General features: G+C 35.0%; 2 protein-coding genes across 2 annotated transcripts; one reads left to right on the forward strand and one right to left on the reverse strand.

Moving 5' to 3' along the window:
- The first annotated feature begins 4,202 nt into the window (after positions 1-4,202).
- Positions 4,203-13,232, forward strand: kcnj13 (potassium inwardly rectifying channel subfamily J member 13). The gene is made up of 3 exons (XM_059515058.1): positions 4,203-4,379; positions 9,390-9,903; positions 11,598-13,232. Exons 2-3 carry the CDS (start codon positions 9,420-9,422, stop codon positions 12,194-12,196), a joined length of 1,083 nt encoding a protein of 360 aa, XP_059371041.1. The 5' UTR covers positions 4,203-4,379; positions 9,390-9,419; the 3' UTR covers positions 12,197-13,232.
- Positions 13,233-14,639: 1,407 nt separating this feature from the next.
- On the reverse strand, positions 14,640-22,517 carry efhd1 (EF-hand domain family, member D1). The gene is made up of 4 exons (XM_059515059.1): positions 22,182-22,517; positions 17,447-17,594; positions 16,178-16,312; positions 14,640-15,259 (listed from the first exon to the last, which is right to left on the reverse strand). Exons 1-4 carry the CDS (start codon positions 22,478-22,480, stop codon positions 15,125-15,127), a joined length of 717 nt encoding a protein of 238 aa, XP_059371042.1. The 5' UTR covers positions 22,481-22,517; the 3' UTR covers positions 14,640-15,124.
- Between the last annotated feature and the right edge of the window lie 1,210 nt (positions 22,518-23,727).

Here is a 23,727-nt window from a genome sequence, read left to right on the forward strand (position 1 = left end):
TGCTATCAAATAGCACACCTAAGTTCCTAACTGATGACGAAGAATTGGCAAAGCAGCCATCAAGTGTTAGTCAGTGTTCTAGGTTATTACATGCAGAGGTTTTAGGTCCGATAATTAACACCTCTGTTATTCAGAATTTAGCAGTAAGAAATTCCTTGTCATCCAGCTTTTTATTTTGACTATGGATTCTGTTAGTTATTCAAATTGGTATGTTTGGAAATATAGAGCTGAGTGTTATCAGCATAACAGTGAAAGTTAACACCATGTTTCCTGATGATAACTCCCAAGGTTATTATGTAAAGCGTGAAAAGTTACGACCCTAGTATTGAGCCTTGAGGTACTCCATACTTAACCTATGATCTATATGATACCTCATCATTCACTGCTACGAATTGACGCCAATCAGATAAGTACAATTTGAACCATGCTAATGCACTTCCATTAATGCAAACAAAGTTTTCTTGTCTATTCAAAAGAATGTTGTGGTCGATAGTGTCGAACGCAACACTAAGATCCAATAGCACTAATACAGAGATAGAACCACGATCAGATGATAAGAGCAGGTCATTTTTAACTCTACTGAGAGCAGTCTCTGTACTATGATAGAATCTAAATCTTGACTGGAAATCCTCACAGATACCATTTTTCTCTAAATAGGAATATATTTGTGAGCATACTACCTTTTCTAGAATCTTGGACAGAAAAGGAAATTTTGAGATTGTTCTGTAATTAACTAGATTTTTGGGGTCAAGTTGTGTTTTTTTTAGTGAGAGGCTTAATAACAGACAGTTTGAAGGTTTTGGGGACATATCCTAATGACAATGACAAATTAATAATAGTCGAGGATCTATGACTTCTGGAAGCACCTCTTTTAGGAGCTTAGATGGAATAGGGTCTAGCATACATGTTGTTGATTTAGATGATTTAATACAATTCTTTATACAATTCTTCCTCTCATATAGTAGAGAATGAATAGAATTGTTCCTCAGGGGATCTATAGTGCACTGTCTGACGCAATACTAGGCTGCATGGTTACAATTTTATCTCTAATAAAACTGTACAGAGGATTAAGTTTTACAACTGTAATCAGGAGATTTAGGTACCTGGTTAATCAAATTTTCCAAAGAGAACTGAATACAGGAAAGGTTTGGAGTTTATGTGGTTCCATCAGCAAAACAGAGCATTAAGAAGGTAGACAACAGGGAATATGTTAAAACTAGTCCCAAATGTATTTGTTGTGGCAAGAAGTGAAGCCGTGCACATTAAGTGTGAGGTATTGATCAAACTGCTGTGAATAAACATGAAAGTCCATTTACTATTTTCAAATCAGTTTCTGAATGAAAATTAGTATTTCTGAGTCCCTGTTTACATGTCGAATGCAATTGTATACTTATAATTTGCAGTTATCAGACACCAGGCGCAGAGACACCCATTTTCTCATACTCTGACAGTCTTTTCATAGGTATGTGTGTGTGTATTCTCACATTTGTCTCTGCTAAAGTGTGCAATATGTGCTTTGGAGCTTCTGTGAAACATTTGTTGTGTGGAGGCGATAAGTGACAGTGAAGAGAGAGTGTTTCTTAACCAAAGACCTTCCAGCACAGACTGAATTATGGTTAGGTTTTGTACATAACCACAGTGCGCCATCTGCTGGTGTTCAGTGTAAATAAAACAAATCGCTCTAATTTATGCTGAATATTATATTATAATATAAAGCTTTCGGTGTGGAACTGTAATGACTGATTTGAATCAAAGTCTTTCATCTAGTTCTAATTATTATTATTATTATTATTATTAATATTATGTCAATAGATCATCATTTAAATTATGTTTTGGGTTGCTTTTTTCACCTAATAAATTTTTTCCTCACATTTCCTTACTTTCCATAATGTTTTTGGAAGTGTTTTTGTTAGTTTGTTTAAATTTTTTATTGTTATTTCCAGTGATCATGATTATCATTATTATTTAGGTTGATTATGATAATTAAAGGTTGGTAGATTTATTATTACTCTAACAAAATAATATAACTCCAGACAGATTTTCTTTTAAAGATGAAACCCAGTATAAATTAAATTGAGTAATAATAAATATTTTTATTTATAAATGTTATTATATTGGCAGAGAGAAGCACAATAATAAAGTTTGATTAGTTACATTACTTTAATAAAAATAAAATATGTAAAAAAATAATAATAATAAAATATTGTTAAAATATGATGCTAAATTGTCTTATATATACCTGAAATTACTTAAATAGCTCAAAACTATAGATACTTTTTTCCCTACTGTTTTAGACTTTATCTACCAGGCTTGGCTGTTCTGACTTCCCATACCTGATAATCAAATATCCCAAAACCCTTCAGACATCCATTTACATTTTCTGACTACATGATTGTGGCGTAAAGCTCATAAATTACTGCTGCTGACAACAAACCTCCAGGTTGTGTAAGTTCTTTGGTGCCTTGCATGCTCTGCACGTCTGAATTCTCCTCACAGTGCTCAAAGATGTGGAGGCCCTGCTTCGCCTCAGGACAACTGAGAGACTGCACAACTATCACAAAGGATGAGAACGATCGTTGATGCTCGAGGAGGCAACACACAGGGTGTGAACTTTAAACAAGATCTTTTTATACAATTTCAGTTTGATTGTGTATTTATCGTTCAGTTGCTATGGTGTATTTTGTATGACCGACACATTCAAGACACCAGGTTGGACAATCTATCAAGTTTTGTTCTACAGAAGAAAGTTTGAAACAACATGAGGGTGAGTAAACAATGACAGAGTAAAACATAAATATATCATTGGTATATTTCCAGCAAAGGGGTTGTAAATGGACAGCATTGTTTGCTCTGTGTGTTATAGCTGCAGCATTTAGCTAGTTAACTAATCTAATTAATTTATCTAATTAACTTATCTAATTAACAGTGATGACCTTCAGATTTCTTATCATTGCAATGAACTGAGGCCATCAGATGTAAGACGCAACCATTCTGTATTCAAATGGCAACTCAAAATGATTAACCTGCCTTGGCCTGCAGGAAGCTGTTCATAAACCACCATAAAATATCTGTACTTGTTGATATTTTTATGCTTATGTTTGTGTGGTGTTCTCATTTAGATAAGCTGGCCCTATTACGACACTAAAGTTTGCCACAGGCAGCTATTTTTATTTGGAAATTTTACAATTAGCTTCACATAATTACCAAAAATTTATTGGCATTTTATTTCCAAGTAAAGTGGAATGCTGATAGTATGTACTTACCAGTGTGGTCTTGCACAAATCTTTAATATGTCAATTGTTTCTTCCAGATGGCAACCAGATTAAAGTGAGACTTGAACTTCTCATATTTTACTTGTGAGGAAAAGACCCCAGTAAAGTCACATTTAGAGTTTCAGAAGAGATCTCAACAATGTCTCACATTGTGCTCAAGTCTGTCTCTGTAGTCAAATATAAACTCATACATTTCTCGTCAAACCTTTCTAACAAAACCAAATGATCTGAGCTGTGCAAGCAATGCAATTAGGAAGAAGTTAAAGTTGATAAATAAAAGTATTTTAATTATGAGAAAGCAATAACAATCAATTTGTTGCTCCGTATTTTAGTCTTGTTTTTCAATACAAATATCGCAAAATCAAAAATCAAGGCATAGCTATTATGTATATATATTTTTTTACTGTTTTAAGTATAAACTCACTCAAACTTGCAGAAAACAAGACTTTGTATCTTATGTCATTCTATGTCTATAAATGTCTACATATTTTTACTTGTTAAACAAGAAAGTCACCATTTTTGCAGTGAACAATTACATGGGATCACAAGGCCATCCAACTGTCATCTGCAATGTGAAAAGTGTGACCCTTTCCTGTAAATGAGAGACATTATGTAAGCATCAACACAAGCAGTCATGCAGAAAGACTCACGCTCAACACTCACCAACAAAAACAGGACCAAATCTCTTATCACCTCTTAGCTGAAAGAAAGGTTTAGGGTAAGAGAATTTTATCAGTTAAGGCAGCTTCAGAAAGATGGGTTCGGAAGACAAACTACTGTACTGTTCCTTTCATCACGCACACACAAACACACACACAGAAGTGACTCTAGGTGTTCTCCTCCTCTCTCAAGCACTCCTAATTGGCCACATGCTGAGTAATGTGACCAATGAGTTTCAGGGCCGGCTCTCTTCATTTGGATGTGTGTGTTTGTTGCAGTTCATCAGTGTGTCTGACTCTTTTGGTGTCTCCTACAGAAGGATCTAGATTGGTTTTACACTCTGGCCAAGGATCTACAGTTCCTCACATTCTAGATCTCACTTGAAAGTTTAACTCTTCATCAAAAACCACTGAGGAATCCCTAATAAACCCCAAAGAGAGAAAATTGGTGAGTAAAATTCTGTTTGTGTCAGTTTTATGCTCTGTTTGAGAAATGATTAGATAAGATTTATACCTGGAAGGGAGAAATAGAAGATGTTTTTCCGTGACTAATCAGTCTCAGCAGACAAACTCTGTATTGAAAACAAATCAGCATCTTCATCTTCACAGGGCAGTGTTTGTGTTTGTGAATAATTGTTTATTCATAAAGGATGCATTTCATAACATTTACTTTTTTTTTTCTCTTAATGGAAAAGTTCACCCAAAATAAAAATTGTCCTCATTTACTATCCTTAACATCAGTCAAATGACTTTTCTTCTTCAACAGAATACAAAAGGTGATATATAAAAAAAAATGGGTCCGTCAAGATCCAAAATAACAAAAATAGCACCGTAAAATTAGATTCTTACATTTAATAAAGACTGAAATGTAGGTCTTCCCATCTGCCAAATATATGGCATTCATGTCATTTGTCACCAAGCGTCATTGTTCTTTAGCCAAAAACAAAAAAAACTTACATTTTGCTAAAGCTATCATATAACAAAGCTATCATATGACAATGCATATAGTATTCATAATATTAAGTAAGTTTATAGTATATAGTAGTATTGACTACTTTTATAGTAATTTTATGGTGCTTTTAGTCACTTTGGAGCAGATAGAGACCCTTTTTTCACAAAAAAACACTTACAACACTTACAAATTTATTTACAAAAAAAATATATATATATATATATATATATTTTTTTTTTTTTTTTTTTTTTTTTTTTTTTGCAAGGTATATTTTAGCGTTATGGTCTTTCAAATATCCATATCTCCCTGTATTCTCTTCTCTCTCTTTCTGACTCTCACACACACCTGATATAATAATTTACCCATGAGCACACCAGACTCATTTGCACTCTGACACATTGAACTGTGTGCAGTGGAGAGTCACTCAGTTTTAATCAGACCAAAATCTCTGGTTAAACTCGTAACTAAAGTCACCGAAACAAGACACATTTTTTCCATTCTAATTTAGCTTGAAGTACACATAAGTAAACCATGCACAACATGTGCTAAAGTTCAGATACAGTGCTTACAGTAACTGACAACACCATCTCAAACTCTCTCCCTCCCTCTGTCTCTCTCTCTCTCTCACACACACACACACACACACACACACACAAAGGTCCAGGTTAATCGTATATCCAGGAAAAAGCTACTCATTGTTTTGCTATTGTTTCTCATGTAACAAAGTAAGAATTCACAAGGTGAGGTGTGTCATTGAGGCAGTTTAATAATTGTAAGATTTCAATCAAAGATATGACTGATCAAAGGGAAAAAATAAAATAAAGAACTGCTTGAAAAAAAAAAAGAATCCTGAAATGCAAAGAAAATGATGTTATCAAATCTTGGCTAGATGTAACTTTAACTGCATTCTTTATTTTTTTTTAAATGAAAAAAATGTAACCCAGACATTACAGTAAAACAGAAATATATTGACCAAGTCTTGACATGAATATATGTGTGTGAAAAGCCCTATTTGCTAATATGTATCATGATTCTGTGTAAAATCATGTAGTATCATCTAAAATATGCCTGAATATTTAACTTCTATGAATATTTAACTTCTAAAAAATCTATTTCTTATTCAGTATCTTTGTCTTGTTTTCCAGTACAAATATCTAATCACTCATAAATCAATAAGGCACATTTATTTGAGAAGCAAAATGGCTTAAGATACTTAGTTTAATAAGTCTGAAAATGTAAAATTTAGGCCTAAAACAATAAAGAAATATCTGCCAGTGGTGTCAGGTTATTTTTTTAACCACATTATCAGATTTTTTTATTATTTTAGGAATAAACTCAATGCTGATACATTTTGCAAGACTCTCTATTCTATAGCATTTTGCTTCTTAAGTAAATATGTTGGACAAAATAATTTTTTTGCAGTGTATAGAAGAAAAAAGCATGCATTCCATCTGTAAATATGACCAGTGTCACGCTGTCAACTGAAAGCCCATCATTCATAAGTTAATAAAATCTCGTATGAAGACGAGCAACATGGTTATGTGGCAATGACTCTGTCTGCAAAGAATCTGTGTAAATGAATGACATTCATACATGAGGAGCCATAGTGTAGCATCAGATGTCCACAGACTGTGGTAAGATAAAGGTAGCACTGACATTATCAGCCTGGGATTAATCCGTGGAACAGGACACATAAAGAGAAATGTGTTTTTATCGCCCTGTGGCCAGATCCGATCACATGAATAACATGCGCCGCAAACACGCACACGCTACTGTCTACTGTGATTTATCATGGGATGAATTCCCCATGAAGTTTAGATTAAGATATACAGAAAATCTTCATGGCCTTGTCTAATCGACTGCGTACTTCATGGACAGGGAGCAGGGGTTATCTTGAATGAAATTAAAAACTTAATCTATGAAAGACTTAATCTTGAAATCTTAAAAACGTAACCAAAAATTCTAAATAAAAAACTGAAATAAATGTTTAAAGTATTAAAATTATATATATATATATATATATATATATATATATATATATATGCTTTAAACTTACAAAAGTCTTTCTAATAAATGCTGTTCTTTTGCACTTTCTATCAATTAAATAATCACAAGAAATGTTTATGGGGCACCAAATCAGCATATTAAAATGATTTCTGGAGGATCATATGACACTGAAGGCTTTAAATTAGAAATTTGCTAAATTGCCATCACAGAAATAAATTACTTTTTTAAATACATTAAAATAGAAAACAGTTTCAATAATAGTTAAAAAAAGAATAGTTTCTACATAATATGTGACCTTTTTTTATTGTATTGTGATCAAGTATCATTTTATTTAATCATTTATTTTATCATTATCCTTTCCCCTAGCTTTTTTCTTTTTTTATTTCCAGTAAATAAATTAATATTTCAAAATTCCACATTGAAACTGTCATGTCTTAAGTTCATCAGAAGCACCACAAATTTGTTTTAGGATTTCCTAACCCCGAAATCCCATTTTTACCCCTGGAGGGAATCTAGGTCAGGTCATAATATGCTAGAATTTGTAAAGATTCAAAGAAACTTCACTCATCTTCAGCCAGCAATTTTCCCCCATTAGGAAAACATCCAGAAGTGGAACATTCCCTCTCCTCACCGGGAGAGAAGCCAGAGGGCAAGTTAACATTTGTTAAATGAAAATGTGACACTCTTATTTACATTAACCTGAAGCCTTGGCATCTAAACAGCCTCACGCTAAGCCACTTTTATTTAGTGCGCCTGCATAATATTTACAGACACATTTAACTTGTTTTATAAGTGACTGGTACACTAGTCTTTGTCACTATTCATCTAATATCATTAAGCAGTGTGACACCTTGAAAAAACATTTTTCATTCTTTTTTTTCTGTGCTTTGCTTTTTAGTGTCAGACTAACTACTTGCAGTCGTCTGTTAGAGAGAGAGACAGCGGAAAAAAAAAGAAGAGCGGATTAAACACACATTCCTGCTGTCCTTTCCACACACACACCCCACTGAGAAACCTCACCAATTAAATCACCTGGCAGCCACATCAGTGCAGAAGCACACACACTACACATCATCTCTGCCTTCTCGTCCTCAGTAATAACACAGGTGACTAATGTTCATACGGCTGGTTAAAATGTCAAAGGAATAGTTCACCCAAAAATCTGTTGATGCATCCTTAATGTAGTTCCAAAGCCAAAAGGGGAAACTTTCTAAATTATGACAGCTGTCAAGTGCCAAAAAATAAAAAAAATGTACCATAATATGCCAGGCTTATTTCAGTTAGTCTGATTTATTTTTAACCAAATCAACTGACAATAAGTCAGACTAACTGAAATAAACCTGGCTTATTTGGTAAACATGTTCTATGAAACAGGCCCCTGATAGCTTTGTGTGATTTTAATATTATTTATATACTATCATTAGATTTAGTCATATTTTATAGCTTTTTTCTATATGCAGTTTTCTTATAATTTTGTTATGTGCTTTTGGCATTTATTAATTTTAGGACTTAAATTTTCATCATTTTAATGTGCATTTTTCAACTTTTAATTTCAGTTTCAGTTTTTGTAATTTTAGTTATTAAAACTTAATTGGCAACAGTTCTAATTTTCATTGAGGTTTTTAAGGTTTAAATTTTAAGATTATGAATTTCATCTTTTATTTCTATTTCATTTTATTTCAGTTTTATTTCAATTACTGAAAATGATTTTTAATGGTTTTAGCTTTTCTTCACAATAACAACACTGGAACAGACAGAAATTTAGTAAGATATTCATATAAATAATAATAAAGAAAAACATCTCATCAAACCTCTTCCTGTATATTTAATCTGACTTATTGAGGACCAACACAGTTTTCTTAATTATCTCAAATTTAGCACCATTTTTAATATGAAAAATAAATGCAAAATAATTTACTTTCACAAAAAGAGAATTAAATTAGCATTTCACCCAAAATCTGCTTAACATTTATTCACCTTCAGGTCATCCAAGATGTAGATGAGTTTGTTTCTTCATGGAAACAGATTTGGAGACATTTGGCATTACATCACTTGCTCAACAATGGATGCTCTGCAGTGAATGGGTGCCATCAGAATGAGTCCAAACAGCTGATAAAAACATCACAATAATCCTCCAGTCCATCAGTTAACGTCTTATTTAATGAGAAGCTGCACGTTTGTAAGAAACAAATCAAATTTATTTCTATCCAAAATCTTTCAAATCCAAATCTAATGATTACATTTAGGCCTGTTTCCTTACAGTTTGCTTAAGTTTGGAGCATAATACACCTGCATACTAATTCTTCAAAATGTCTCCTTTTGTGTTTCACAGAATTAACCATCAGGTAAACATACTGATTTTGAATGACGTGTGTTTGAAATTTCATTTTAATTTTTAGAGGTGAACTTTCCCTTCACGAACATCAGATTTTCTTATGTAAAAGTGCAGAAATGCAGCATGAGGAGCTGATATCAGGTGCTCTTTGCTCACCTTTCCAGGTGCCAGCCACTCGCCAACTTTAAATCACCATGACAAGCACCACCAGCGACCAAAAGGACACCTCCTGCCCCCTGATGGCCAAACCTCACTGTCAGCGGCTGGTCAGCAAGGACGGCCGGAGCCTGATGCGAGGCAGTGCCCCGGGCTCCAGAGAGACGTGGTCCGGGGCCCTGCGGGACATGTGGGGGACGTGGCTGGCGCTGCGCTGGCGTTGGGTGGTGCTGGCGTTCTGCGGTTCATTCCTCCTTCACTGGCTGCTGTTTGCCGTGTTGTGGTATCTGCTCGCCCGTGTCAACGGAGACCTGAAGGTGCCTGATCATGACTCTCCACCGCCTGGTCATGTGCTGTGTGTCAAACACGTGACGGGCTTCACCGCCGCCTTCTCTTTTGCCCTCGAGACACAGCTGACCATCGGGTACGGCACTATGTACCCCAACGCTGACTGTCCGACCGCCATAGCCCTGCTCGCCCTGCAGATGCTGCTGGGACTCATGCTGGAGGCCTTCATCACCGGTATACCCCAGTCTTCTACTTCACTGTAGAGATATGCATGAAGTCTATGTAAAAGATATAACTTTCCTTGGAAATATAGGTTTTAATTAGTTTAGAGGAATTTACAAGAATATTACAGATTCAAAACAAGTAAGGCTTAATCAACACCTGGCATCTTACTATCAGGTGTCAGATATATCAGATATACTCGTTGCACCATGTTTATGTAAAATTTTACCAACTAATGTGTGTGTATGGGTTTTAACACGTAAAAAAGAATAAGCAAATAAGTCTCATTTCTATTAATGCTTAAACCAGATATCATCATACTGTATATCTGTTGACTTTTTTAGCACGTTGCCCTGTTTATAGGTAAGCCAAACACATATTCTGCAAGATTTTATTATTATTATTTTTTTTTTATTATCTACCTCAGAAATCTCACAATGACATATAGAGATGAAGGCCTCAGATATATGTAGAGACAGTCATGGGACTGAGTTCACATGCTTTAAGCAAAGTACTAGTGAAAGACTCTTTGATGAGTATATTTTTAATAAAACTTATCACGAGTACTTTGCTTCTGAACTATAGGGTAAATGTAAACACATCACAATTCAGGCTTTGAAAAGCAGACAGTCCTGATACTGAAGCCCTCAGAGGAAAGGATGTAGATGCCCTGCGATTGAACTAGAAAATATAAATGGATGTAACAGTATACACTGATATCAGGGATAGTTGATCCGACTTTAGAATTTAAGTTTATTAAGCCACCCATAAACACAAATACTGTAAGTGAACTTACAGATGCAGCCAGAAACAAGCAGCATAAACTTTCCAAAATGGCAAAGTTATCAAGGGGCTCTGTAATACCCTTAGAAAGACATCCGTTAACATTCCCATTCATCTTTATGGCAGTTTCTGTACTGCTGGCCCAGGAGTGAAGTACACAATCCGCATGCTGCCATCTTGGCTCAAATGCATGTTCTGCAGACAGGTTTTATGAGCCAATCAGTTGAGCTACAGATGTCATGTGACTAATCACCGACTAATCACCCTTTGATACCAAAGACAGCAGACAGGAAAAAATCAATGTATACTTTTTAAAAACATTTACTAGAATATACTGAAACTTTCGCTTACACAAATGTATTGGCTGTCAATTGGAGAATTGTTTTGTTAGAAAAGCGTGTAATTACAGAATCTACCAGTAGGGGCTGAAGTCAAACCTAACACTTCAGGAGTTTTGAACAGGATTGCGCAAAATTCTGAATTTAAGAATTATGAGCATGAACAGGAAGTTGAATTGGAATGACAGGAAGTGGAATTCACTAATCACAATTCAGATAGTGGCAACAGATAATTGCATTATGGGAAATTAAGCGTTTTTCCATTTTTGGTAGTTAAAATAAATTAACGTGGTGACATTTCAAACTAATCTATCTGTGTTTAAACAATATATATATATATTATTATTATTATTTATTAATTTTTTATTTTTTTTCCTCTTCTCAGTACATGTGTGGCAAGGTTTGTCTTGAAAAATGTACTTTCTCTAAAAATAAACTATTATTTGTTTGGAGATTTTTAGTTTAAAGGTTTTATGATTAATATAAATACTTATTCAATTATTTATTTTGCTGATTTATTTAGAGCATTTTGTTTTTATTTCAATTCCTTTTCGTTCAAATTCAATTTTTTCTGTCACTGCTCAGGTGCATTCGTTGCTAAATTCTCCCGCTCTCAAAAGCGCTGTGGTGGGATCCTGTTCAGTCCTCAGGCCGTAGTATGTGAGGTCAGAGGTCAGCATTGCCTGATGTTCCGCGTCTGTAACCTGCTTCCACGGCCGCTGGTGGACGTGTGCGTGAGCGCCGTTCTCTATGAAGAACGTGACAATCACGAACTCCACCAAACAGCGATAGAATTCAGTGTCGATAACCTGGGGTCACGACCTTGCCCTCTTTTCCTGTCACCTCTGACCTTTTATCACCCTCTAACTCCAACCAGCCCTCTAAACAGCGCCACAAGCAGCAAACACTTCGAGCTGGTGGTGTTCCTCACCGCTTCTCAGGAGAGCACAGGCTCCGGATACCAGAAGAGGACGTCCTACCTGCCCGACGAGATCCAGTACGGAAGCTGCTTCGCCAAGGTGACGTCTCGGTACGGCAAAGGCCGGGGCAAAGCCGAAAGCATGCGCTATTTTGACACGCATCCCTGTCATCTCACACTCCCAAACACACACACCGGCGACGCACTGGAGAAAGAGCACATGGTGGTCCAGATCAACGGAGAAGGCAGTGACCGGCTGGAGTAGCAGTGCTTTATTCTTCTCTGCTCATGAGGAGGGCATTTCATTTCACAACACAACCTCAAGTTTATGACTTTTTATCCCAAAAGACAACCTCAGTTATTTAGGATCTGATATGTCAACCCATCCCATTAGAAACACATCAAAACCATTTTTGCTGCTACGGACACATTTTTGTTTTCCAGAGCAACACAGATGAGTGACGGCTGCTTAAGATCTTGTCGGTAATAAGAGGAATCTCCAATAATTGTAAGTTGAAATTCTTCACCCTGAAAACCACCCGTTTGAGCCCTTATTTATTTGGTGACTGGACAATGTCACTGTGGTAACTGTAATGTACATAACTGAGTAGAAAGGCCTGTTTTCAAAAAGCGCTACACACAGAGCTGGGTAGGTTACTTACAAACTGTAGTCCGTTACTGATTACAAATTACATGATGGAAATTAAAGTTTGTAATGTAATCTGCTGGATTACACATATCAGATCATGTATTCAGATTACTTTTAGACTACTTTTTGACCTCTTTGAATATATTCCCTTCTTTTTTGTCAACATCATGAAATGTTTTAAACATTACATTAAGCCAGGGATTTGTTCATGAACTACAGGGGCTTTGAGGATTGAAGAAAAGCTGGAAGACTTTCCAAAAGTATAAACGCAGTAGAAATAGAAATAGATTTAAGAGAGAGAGAAAAACAAAATGATGAATTATGAATAATTCACTGCCATTGTGTAATTATGTAATCTATAAAAAAGTAACTGTAATCCAATTATGAGCATTTTAAAAAGTACTCAATTTTAGGAATCCGATTACATTGTGCAGTAACTCTGTTACTATCCAGCACTGGCTACACAGACATGAGTGATCCTTGTCCAGAAAGTATTTTTATCATATGTTATGGATAGTTCAACCAAAAATGAAAATTCTGTCATCATGTACTCTACAGAAGTGGATGATCATTCATTAACATAGAGCGTTGCAGTGAAAATGAATTTTTTTGTAGGCAAACCCGGAAGTTCACTCTGGTTTGCTCGAAAAAACCCAATCGTATTTTCCCCCATGTTTTTTTATTGAGGTTGGTGGCTAACAAAAGTTTATTATTCTTACACATTAAAAGTAAAAAGTAAACACGGCTATAAATAAACTACACCATGGTCGCATGACTTTAAAGTCACCACAATTCAGCTACAACAACTCTTTAATTGTAACATTTTCCCTGAAAGGCTGTGTTAAAATAGTTTAACTATAAACACAAAGGCTGTAAATGCAGACCAGAAGTGAGAAGATAAGATAACCCAATCAAAAAACAAAACAAAAAAAACACTTGCTTTAGTCAACCAAATGCTTGTTTCTGGGTTTTGGCCTACAAAAATATGTCATCCCTGCAGCACTTATTATTATTATTAAATACTCAGTGGAAATAAAATGACCTTTTTTATAATTGGTTGAACTATTTCTTTAAAGTGTTCATTAACACTCCTATTAAGTGCCTTCTGACAAACTTTAATTTTTTCCACCAAAGTCATGAAATGGACTTTTGGATGAAGACATTGAAAACTGAAGTGAACATTAACAGTGATGTAAATAATAAAGTATATAGATAAATATATAGATTATTTACTAGATTATTTTGGGAAAGAAAATCTCAGTATTATCAGTGCAATGCAATCTATGCCATTAAAAAAATAGCACAATCCTATCGGTGGCACAACACTGTATGATTTTTTTTCTCTAGATGACTATATAGCACATGCATTGTCTGTCTGTCAATCAGGAAAGACTGACTGCTTTCACTTTATTATTATATGTATAAAGCATGATTGTAAAACTCTGGAAGGCTGGATAAGCTTTGTATTAATTCAGTTTTTGATCTGTGGAACACATAACTGGAGTAAAATATCTGTGAACATGTTGTGGTTTTTGTTGTTTATTCCTTATATAACACTTTATGCATTATTAGCAGTAAATATTACATAGTTAACACAACTTATGTCATCAAACCACTTCTTTTGCATGTGTTGTTGACCGAATCCTGTGCTGCCATCTAAAGGCTCTTTAGAGAAAAGAAATGCCACGGATACAACAATTATTACATTTTGCACATATGGAATTATATATATATATTTATATAGGGAGGGCCTATAATAGTATATAGTATGGTTAGACATACAAATTAATACAATTATAATATATATTATAATAATATCCTGATAAATATATTGCAATATAATGTAGGTATAATGTAAATATAATATAGGTTCACTGAAATGTCATTTTAAAGTTATTTAAAAAAAACATGCAATTTTTTTTTTTTTTTTTTTGAAAAATACAGTAATTTAATGGGCTTTACGTAATTGGCAAAACACTAGAGTTAAAGGTAGATTTTATGAACATATGCTCAAATACAATTAATCAAAAATTAACAGCAATAATTAGCTGACAAATATGTAGAAAGCAGTTAACACCAAAAAAAAAAGAAAACAGAACAAAGTGCATGATTAAAATCTATAAAAAATAAACATATTTCTTGACCCTTTATTTCCATGGTTTCTTTTTTTCTCAATTGGTCATAATCAGTATTTAGTCCACGACACCATCTTCTCATGTATTTAAAATTATGATTAGCACTTAATAACTTTACTATAAACTTTTTTGTTTCTAAAAATATATAGTTGCTTAGATTAAATCTAGTCTATTAGAGTTTAAGTCCTACATTAGAAGTCTCCTGAAATTTCACTCGCGTCATCTCGTCTTTTCCGCAGCCATCACCCATGACACAAATTCCTCATGCATATTTGATAGCGCTAATGCTACTTGTTCAGTGTTCAGCTGTGGTTTTGATTACACATAGGTGTGAGGTATGAGAAGCAGTGTGTGCATGCGTGTATGTGCTGGTGTGCAAGTATACTGTGCTCTCTAAAAAACTACAGTTTTAGGAGCAGAATGTGGACTGCAGCTCTTTAAATGCAGCACGCCGTTGTTGTCTTTCCAGTTCCATCCTCTTCTTCTCTTCTTGTTCCTCTCGTATCTCTGCTTCAAACTTACTGCGCACAGACAGAGCCTGAACCTACCAAACACACACAAAATACATATCATATGCCTACAACATAAAAAAATAAATAAATGCATTACTATTGCTGTTGCCCATCTAAAACAATGCATAAATTAATATTAATATTAATAAAAATTAATATAATATTATTTAAACTAAAAGTACTAGAAACTGTTTTCATAAACTGAAATAAAGTTAAAATTTAATTAAAATAAATTAAAATAAATTTTACATGAAAATGTAAACTTAAAAAACGTTTAAACGTTGCCCTTGCAATTAATTAAAATAAATTATCACAAAAATGTATCCAACCACAGCTGAAAACAATAAAAATAAATCAATGACATTTTTTTATTAAAATGTATAAAAAAAATCAAAATAAAAAATGAACAAAATTAAGAAAATGACAAAAGCATATAAAAAAAGTTACTAAAACGTAAACTATAATTCAAATACAACTCAAATATAAAAATACAGAACTATTTGTATTATATATTAATAAATCAATTGCAAAATATTAATAAAATATTATAAATGTGTATAAAATATTATTATCATACATAATGTATTCATAATAATATATGCATAATAATACTGAAATACATATTTTTTTCTAAATGTAACTAAAATAATAGCCCTAACCTGAACATGCAAAAATTGTTGCAAAGATTTTACTTTAATACAATAGATCATTTTTATCATTTCAAGTTAACATTATTAAAAGAAGATTTAGAATGTACTTTAAATAATTAAGGACATTGAATTTCAGCTAAAAAAAAAAATTATGTAATATGTAATATTTTGTATGTTGTCTTTGTAGATGTCAGCCTTTCATGTACTTACACTGTATGACCACAAGGGGGAACCTAAGAACATCTGAGTAGTGTACTGTAAGCCCATGCATCAAAACACATAAACAGAAAACCCACAAACCTTTGCCTCAAAGAAATCCCTGGCTCCAAGAACGCCTTCGGTCGAGACATCGATCTCTGAAAGTCGAGCGAGAGCCATCAGACCACTCTCCTCCTGCAGCTCACCTGCTGCGGCCCTCCGGAAGATCAGCAGGAACTGACACACAGATGGACAGATTACAATTATAGGGAAATTTCAATGGCTTAAAGGTTATCAGCATTTCTATGCAATTCTAAAAATAAACACAAAAGAATATGATATCGGTTGCCATGTCAGCATAAACCATCAACTCAGCTTTGTTTTTATTTCCCAACCTGAAAGATGCAGCAGATCATTCCTTTTAACAGCTACAGTAGATTCTTTAAAGTGTCGTTTTGGTTGTTAAAATTGAAGTCCAAATTTATTTTAATTATTTTTTTTTATTATCATGTCCAAACAGAACTGATTTCACAGAGGTGATGGGAGAGGTCAAAAGAGTGACCTTATATCGGGTTTCCCCCTTTTCTCAGCACAATGTGCACGTGTGTGTGTGTGTGTGTGTGTGTGTGTGTGTGTGTGTGTGTGTGTGTGTGTGTGTGTGTGTGTGTGTGTGTGTGTGTGTGTTTGTGTTTGTGTGTGTGTGTGGGTGTGTAATCTTATCCATGTAGAATGTCTGTCCAATCTGAAGAATGAGAGCAGCATCTGACACACAACAGATTGACTGTACTGAACACACAGCTGCACTGACATCTGTTTGTGTGTGTGTGTGTGTGTTGGGGGGGGGGGTCACATTTAAAACTAAAAACTTTTTTATGTTGAATGATATTTAACTGGGTGTCTTTTGTGAATCATAGTAATGTTTAATAATCTTTATTTTTTGCTCAGAAATAAAGTCAAACTAATATAAATAAATCAAATAAAACAAAACTTGAATTGTTTTGTGGCTTGAAAACCCATTTCATCTTTGACCCATATACAGTATACTTTAGAATTTGTATATTTTTGTATAATACTTGTATAATTGTATAATATATTATTATTATTTTCATGTAAATCTGTAGAATTTTGCATTTGTCAGGAGAAAACCATCTTGTGTGTCTAAATGTGATTTGCCATTTAAATGTGAAGCCACATCAGAGCTGTAATCAGAGACGTTATCTCTCACAAACGTGCTCTGTTTGGATCATCTGTTTGGAGTCTAAAGTGTTTCACTCAAAAGATTCAATCACTATTAAATCAGTCATCAGGGATGATAGACTTAAAAAAACTGTAACTATACCGTGAAAGACACACGCATATATACACACACACCTCTCTGTAACTGAGTTTGCCGTCATAATCTTCATCCACCTCCTTGATCATGTTCTTCAAGCCCAGATGTGTCTGTGGAGCTCCGAGTTTCTCCATCATCAGCTTCAGCTCCATCAGATCAATGAAGCCGTCTTTACCAGAGTCAAATCTACACACAAACACATGTAAACATTTCTTCTTCTGTTATTGTTAATACTCTTTTTGTGCCCTTTTTCATTTTAATGACAATTTCATCACAATCAATAAATGCGTATTTAAATTGAATATTTAAATTTGATCATGTGACACTGAAGACTAGAGTAATAATACTGAAAATGTAGCTTTGAATCACAATAAATGTGACCCTGGAGCACAAAACCAGTCTTACATTGCTGGGGTATATTTTTAGCAATAGTCAAAAAAAATAAAAAACATATGAGTCAAAATTATCGATTTTTGTTTTATGCAAAAAATCATTAGGATATTAAGTGAAGATCATGAAGATATTTTGTATTGTAAATATCTCAGAACGTAATTTTTGATTAGTAATATGCATTGGTAAGAACTTCATTTGGACAACTTTAAAGGTGATTTTTCAGTATTTTGATTTTTTTGCACCCTCAGATTCCAGATTTTCAAATAGCCGTATCTCAGCCAAATATGGTCAGATCCTAATAAACCATACATCAATGGAAAGCTTATTATATTAACCTTTCAGGTCATGTATGAATCTCAGTTTCCAAAAATTCACTGGTTTTGTGGTCCAGGGTCACAAATGACAATTTACAAAATATTACAATAGAAAATTGTTCTTTTAAAATGTAATCATATTTCACAATATTACTGTTTTCACTGTATTTTTGATCAAATGAATGCAGCCTTGGTTGGCAAGAGACTTTTGATCATTACAAAATCTAACCAACCCTTAAACTTTTGAACGCTGTATGCTGCTTCAGACCATTTTATCAATGCAAATTGCATCTAGCATATGTATTACATCCTCCTAATCTAGCCAAACCCAGAAGTGAGTGTTGACATGAAGATTTATCCAGTCTCAGCAGAGGATGGAAAGTGACGGCAGAAACAGCAGGAAAAAGAGATTCTAACAGAGGAGAGTATTTATATAGAGTCTCACCCAGCTGTTGCCACACCAACCATTTTAAAAAAGAGAGAGAAGTGTTTGCCTTGAACATTGTGTGAAAGAGAGGAAGCTGAGATTGAAGGAGTGAGCACGTGTTTCTATTCTGGTTCGAGTGATGCTTTTAGAAAGAACTTGCTCATTGCGGCAGAAGAGTACAGATGAATGTCACCCCATCTCTACTTCTCTCCCGCTCCAAAAAAGAAAAGCATGAATGAGATCGCATTTCTATTCACCTACACAGCAAAATAGAGAAAGCCAGATTTTACTTCTGTTTTTACTTATTTTTTTAAGTCACAATAATCTCACATGGTTGTTAGAAGTGATCTCATTATGAAATTTAGCATTGTCTGACTTGTGCACCAATGGATCCTCTGCAGTGAATGGGTGCCGTCAGACTGAGAGTCCAAACAGCTGATAAAAACATCACAGTTATCCACAAGTAATCCACAGCACTACAGTCCATCAATTAATGTCTTGTGAACTGAAAATATGTTTGTAATAAACTTAAAACCATTTGTTCTGGCTAAAATATGACTCATCTATTCATATTACTTTCACCAGTGGAAAGGTCATCTAGTCTGAATCAGGAGAGAAATATACTGTACACAGATTAAGCACTGTTTGCAAGTGAAAACCGTCTAGTTTTAAACAAATACGCTGGTGGATCTTAATGTGAGAGACAACAGGAAATTGGACTTTTATGAATTATGGACGCATATTTTGACCTGAAACTGGTTGAAAGTAAAAGTAATGATGGATAATGATGGATTAGTTTCTTACAAACACACAGCTTTTCACTTCATTTTAGACATTAACTGATGGACTGGAGTGGTGTGGATTACTGCGGATTATTGAATGTTTTTATCAGCTGTTTGGACTCTCATTCTGATGGCACCCATTCACTGCAGAAGATCAATTGGTGAGCAATGATGTAATGCTACATTTATCCAAATGTGATGAAAAAACTAACTCATCTACATCTTGGATGGCCTGAGGGTGAGTACATTTTCCAGAAAACAAAAAAAATGTTACAAATTATCTAACCTGCAATCCACACTAAATGTATTAAATCAAATCTAACATTTTGGCAAATGTGCATGTTTTTATTTCTCATCAGGTATTTCAAAGAGAAACGTCTGAGACAATGTGAATGTTTATCAGGGTGTTTCATATCTTTGCTCTGAATGGCTGTCTAATCTCATCTCCTTAGCTCATTGTTTCTGAAAGGTCATAAATAGCTCAACCTTCTCTGTTAAAGTGCTGTATAAAAGCCAATTTATTATCCATTTCACACAACATCCTCTCTTTCTTTCTTTGTTCGATGCAGTTTTAACAGCCCCCACTAAGACATGCTCACACTTGCCTGCCCTGATTAAAAGACAACTGGGAATCTGCTGACCAGAACAGCAACTGCTTCAGCAACTGGCAACACACTCCTACACACACGGCCCTGAAATGTGCGTGGATGCATGAAAACACAAACTGCCCTGACGTAATTGCGAGTGCATTGCATGTGTTTGTGTGTGGATGCTCTCTTTGTCCTCTCTGGTTTCCTGCTGTGGTATTTATAGATGACAAGGCTCAGGGCAGAGATTCAGCCATAGAGCCTGGCATTCAGAGCACTGCAGTCCAGTAACAGATCCCAGATCTGCTTAGAACCGCAGATGTGTTAAGAACGGCTATTATGTACTACTTGAAGCGGAATGAAATAGGTCAGGGTTAACTAGACTGACCTGGTATGTGAGAGAAAGTGAAAGAGAGAGAGAAAGAGAGAATAACAAACAGAAAGAGGAGGATGAGGTTGGCATATTGGTCCTGCCCTCTGCATGCCGGACACATTCCAGGTCAACAGCCCTCCCTATGCTAAAGAGGCTTAAATGGAGAAAATAAAGAAATATGCACACTTATACTAAGAATAATTAGATTAAAAATATTGTGAAATGTTATTTCAATTTAAAACAACTGATTTCTGTTTGAATATATTTTAAAATCGAATTTATTCCTCTGATGCAAAGCTGAATTTTCAGCATCATTTCTCCGATCTTCAGTCACATGATCCTTCAGAAACCATTATAATATTCTATCTATCTATCTATCTATCTATCTATCTATTCAGGGTAGTGTGCTAATTCAGAAGTGTGTAGGTGTAAATTGTGTTTATGAACATGTTAACTCTGCTTTTGACCCATTTTCCTCTTATATATGACATCTTTTTTCATCTCTGATGAAACTGGGTTGAACTGATCTGAAGTGGGCCAGAGTATGTACTTCTATGACTTAAACAGACACACCTTTCAGTCCTGACGTAACCTAGTCTTTTGGGACATCCACACTTTCATATCCTATACAGTTTGGGTTATAGACAGTATAATCTAATAGACTTGACTAAGCATTACTGCTAATGAAGCAAATTATAAAATGTTAGAACTATTAGTTGCACAGTAGAAGAAAACATCTACTCATCATAAAGTCTCAGTAAGGAATAATTAACACTGGGATCCGCTAGAAACAAAGCTGTTAACATGCTTATATGTGCAGGAAAAATCATGACCTGGCAGGAGAGGATGACATGCAGAATCAAGTATGTGAGGTAAAACGGCATCAAACACGGGATTGTTTGCCATCTGTTATTATCTGGAGGGTTTTGATGCACTAGAGACCCAGATTTAAATTTGATGGGATTAAATGAATAAAAATATCCGATGATATAATAAAAATGATTGAAGGGATTTTATTTTTTCCCAACTCTGCATGTAACCAAAGAGACTCCCTCTCATCATAGACTCCTCCAAGTCCCGTGTAAACACACGCACAAACAGACAAAGATGGCATTGTTGCTCATGGAGTGGGTTCCATGGCGACGTTGAGTTTGTGAGTGGACCCTTGTACTGAAACAATGAGGGAAAGCAGGACAATGGCTGTTCAGAGAGAGACCCCAGAGCAAAACATTATTTTGGCACTGTACAAGGATGCTCAGAGAGAGTATTCATGTTCATTTAACACAAGCTTCAGAATACGGTTCATTTCTTGTTATTTTACACTCACTACATTTTTGGTAAATAATTGTCTGCGTGCGTAATCGTATATATATTTTTTATGTTTTTGCAATATAAACGCACCTGTCACTATAATTATTTTTAACTCAATGTTACTCGTTTTAATTTTCCTCATAGTGTTAGTTTTTTTTTTTTTTTTTTTGCACTGCATTGTTTTATTTTTTTATACCATCAACTACCTGTTTACTCCATTCACACTGTTTTACTTACACTTATATTTTAAACTCAATACACTTTTAATGTTAATAAAGCACAGTAAATTTTTACTTAATTTAGTAAAATAATTAAGATAATCAAGAAAATAAAAGACAAAAGATCAAAAATAATAAATGAGGGATTTCAATTAAAAGAAGCATCATTCATTCTGATCTAAGAACACAGTGATCCCAGAGCCCTCTGACGCACACAAGCACAAACTTCACTCTTAGTTGTTATGACCTAAAATAATTACCAAAAACCAGTTAGATGCTTCATTGACTTGGATAAATCGTAATTTAAATAAATATATTTGATAACGACATTGGTGGGTTTAAATGGTGTTGTTGATTAATGAACTAACCTCTTGAACATTTTCTCCATGTCTTTGATCTGTTTGCGCGAGAACTCTTTAAACTCGGTGTAGGGGTTGAAAACCTTCATCTGCTTGGGTTTCGCCGTGCCGTCGTGGATGTCCAGCCTGCGGCTGAGTTTCTCCGTCAGTTCAGAGCTGGCGTCGCCGTTCACGGCAGCAGTGCTGGGTCTCACCGGGTGCGACTGCTCCTCGTCCGCTCCAGTCTGCGCCGGTGAGCCGAGTTTGGGGTCATGCTGCTCCCCGTCCAGCCTGCGCTGCAGTTTCCGTGCGAGCTCCTCGGATGACATTGCGACTGTGATGCTGCACGATCAGCTGCTTCTGAACACTAGTCTCGAGTTTGGGAGAGAGGCGGGGCTGCAGAGCACTGAGTCTCTCAAGCCAAGTAAGATTAAGAATCCTGAACAGGTAATGTTAAAAGATATTTGTATAAGCGTTTATTAATAGAACACTGAAAGGCTTGGATGTTTTGCATTATAAATTAGTTTAGTGATTAAGGATTCGCTGGAGAGTTTTAAGATCAATTTATCACTTGCGTTGACTGGGATTCGAACCCGCGGGTCACAACGGATGCAATATACTGTTGGCCACACGTAGATTTCATGACGCTGTTTCGTCTTTTCCGTGGCGGTAATTTAAGAAGCCCAACGTCATCTGTCAATCATTCTCAGTGGCGAGGTAAGGTATATTTGTTCAATTCAGTTCAAGTTTATGTGTATAGTGCGTTTTACGTTACAAATCGTTGCAAAGCAACTTTACAGAAAATTAAGCTTCTACAATATTTAGTAGTAGCTTACCAGTGGTGACTGTCAGTTTAAGTACATATGGCAGAAATGTACGAAAAAATCTATTAAAGACGTAATCAAACAGACGACGAACACTATCAACAGCAATTATTATATGATGCAATCAAACTTAGAGCAAAATTTGGTAGTTCTGTATGTCAATCCCGTGGTAGAAACAGAAACAAATAGAGACATAATTAGCGTAGCTGCTTTTCCAATCAAGTAAAATTAATTTGTTTAACCCAAGCTAAAGAATAAGAATGCGCATTTGATCAGATACAACTGCACTCTCAAATTATAAGATACATTATTCGAATGCTTGGCAAAAGAGGTGTGTCTTTAATTTAGATTTAAACAGAAAGAGTGTGTCTGAACCCCGAACATTATCAGGAAGGCTGTTCCAGAGTTTGGGAGCCAAATTCGAAAAAGTTCTACCTCCTTATATGTAGGCTAAGTAATAAAAATTTTGTGACTGATACAGAACTTAACAGAACTTCATGACATACTCATAGATCGATTACAAAACTATACAGGTATTCAAGGGCAGGCTCTAAGATGGTTTAGATCCTACCTGTCCGATCACTACCATCTTGTTTACTTAAATGGATCCGTCCTATGTCCCCTTCTATTTTCAATATACATGTTGCCCCTTGGTAATATTATTAGAAAATACGGAATTAGCTTCCACTGTTATGCTGATGATCAGGGGCGCTGCTCAAGATCCCGGGCCCTATGCATAGGCAGTCCTAATG

The sequence above is a fragment of the Carassius carassius genome, chromosome 28 (genome assembly GCF_963082965.1).
Source record: "Carassius carassius chromosome 28, fCarCar2.1, whole genome shotgun sequence".
NCBI classification, from domain to species: domain Eukaryota; kingdom Metazoa; phylum Chordata; class Actinopteri; order Cypriniformes; family Cyprinidae; genus Carassius; species Carassius carassius.

Bases quoted from the DNA above. Each gene is read 5' to 3' on its own strand.
- efhd1 (XM_059515059.1), bottom strand. From the start codon at position 22,480: ATGTCATCCGAGGAGCTCGCACGGAAACTGCAGCGCAGGCTGGACGGG. The intron at 17,595-22,181 runs GTTAGTTCATTA...GTTTGTGTGTAG, and splicing joins ATGGAGAAAATGTTCAAGAG to ATTTGACTCTGGTAAAGACG. The intron at 16,313-17,446 runs GTGTGTGTGTAT...TCTGTGTGTCAG, and splicing joins GCAAACTCAGTTACAGAGAG to TTCCTGCTGATCTTCCGGAG.
- kcnj13 (XM_059515058.1), top strand. From the start codon at position 9,420: ATGACAAGCACCACCAGCGACCAAAAGGACACCTCCTGCCCCCTGATG. The intron at 9,904-11,597 runs GTATACCCCAGT...GTCACTGCTCAG, and splicing joins GCTGGAGGCCTTCATCACCG to GTGCATTCGTTGCTAAATTC.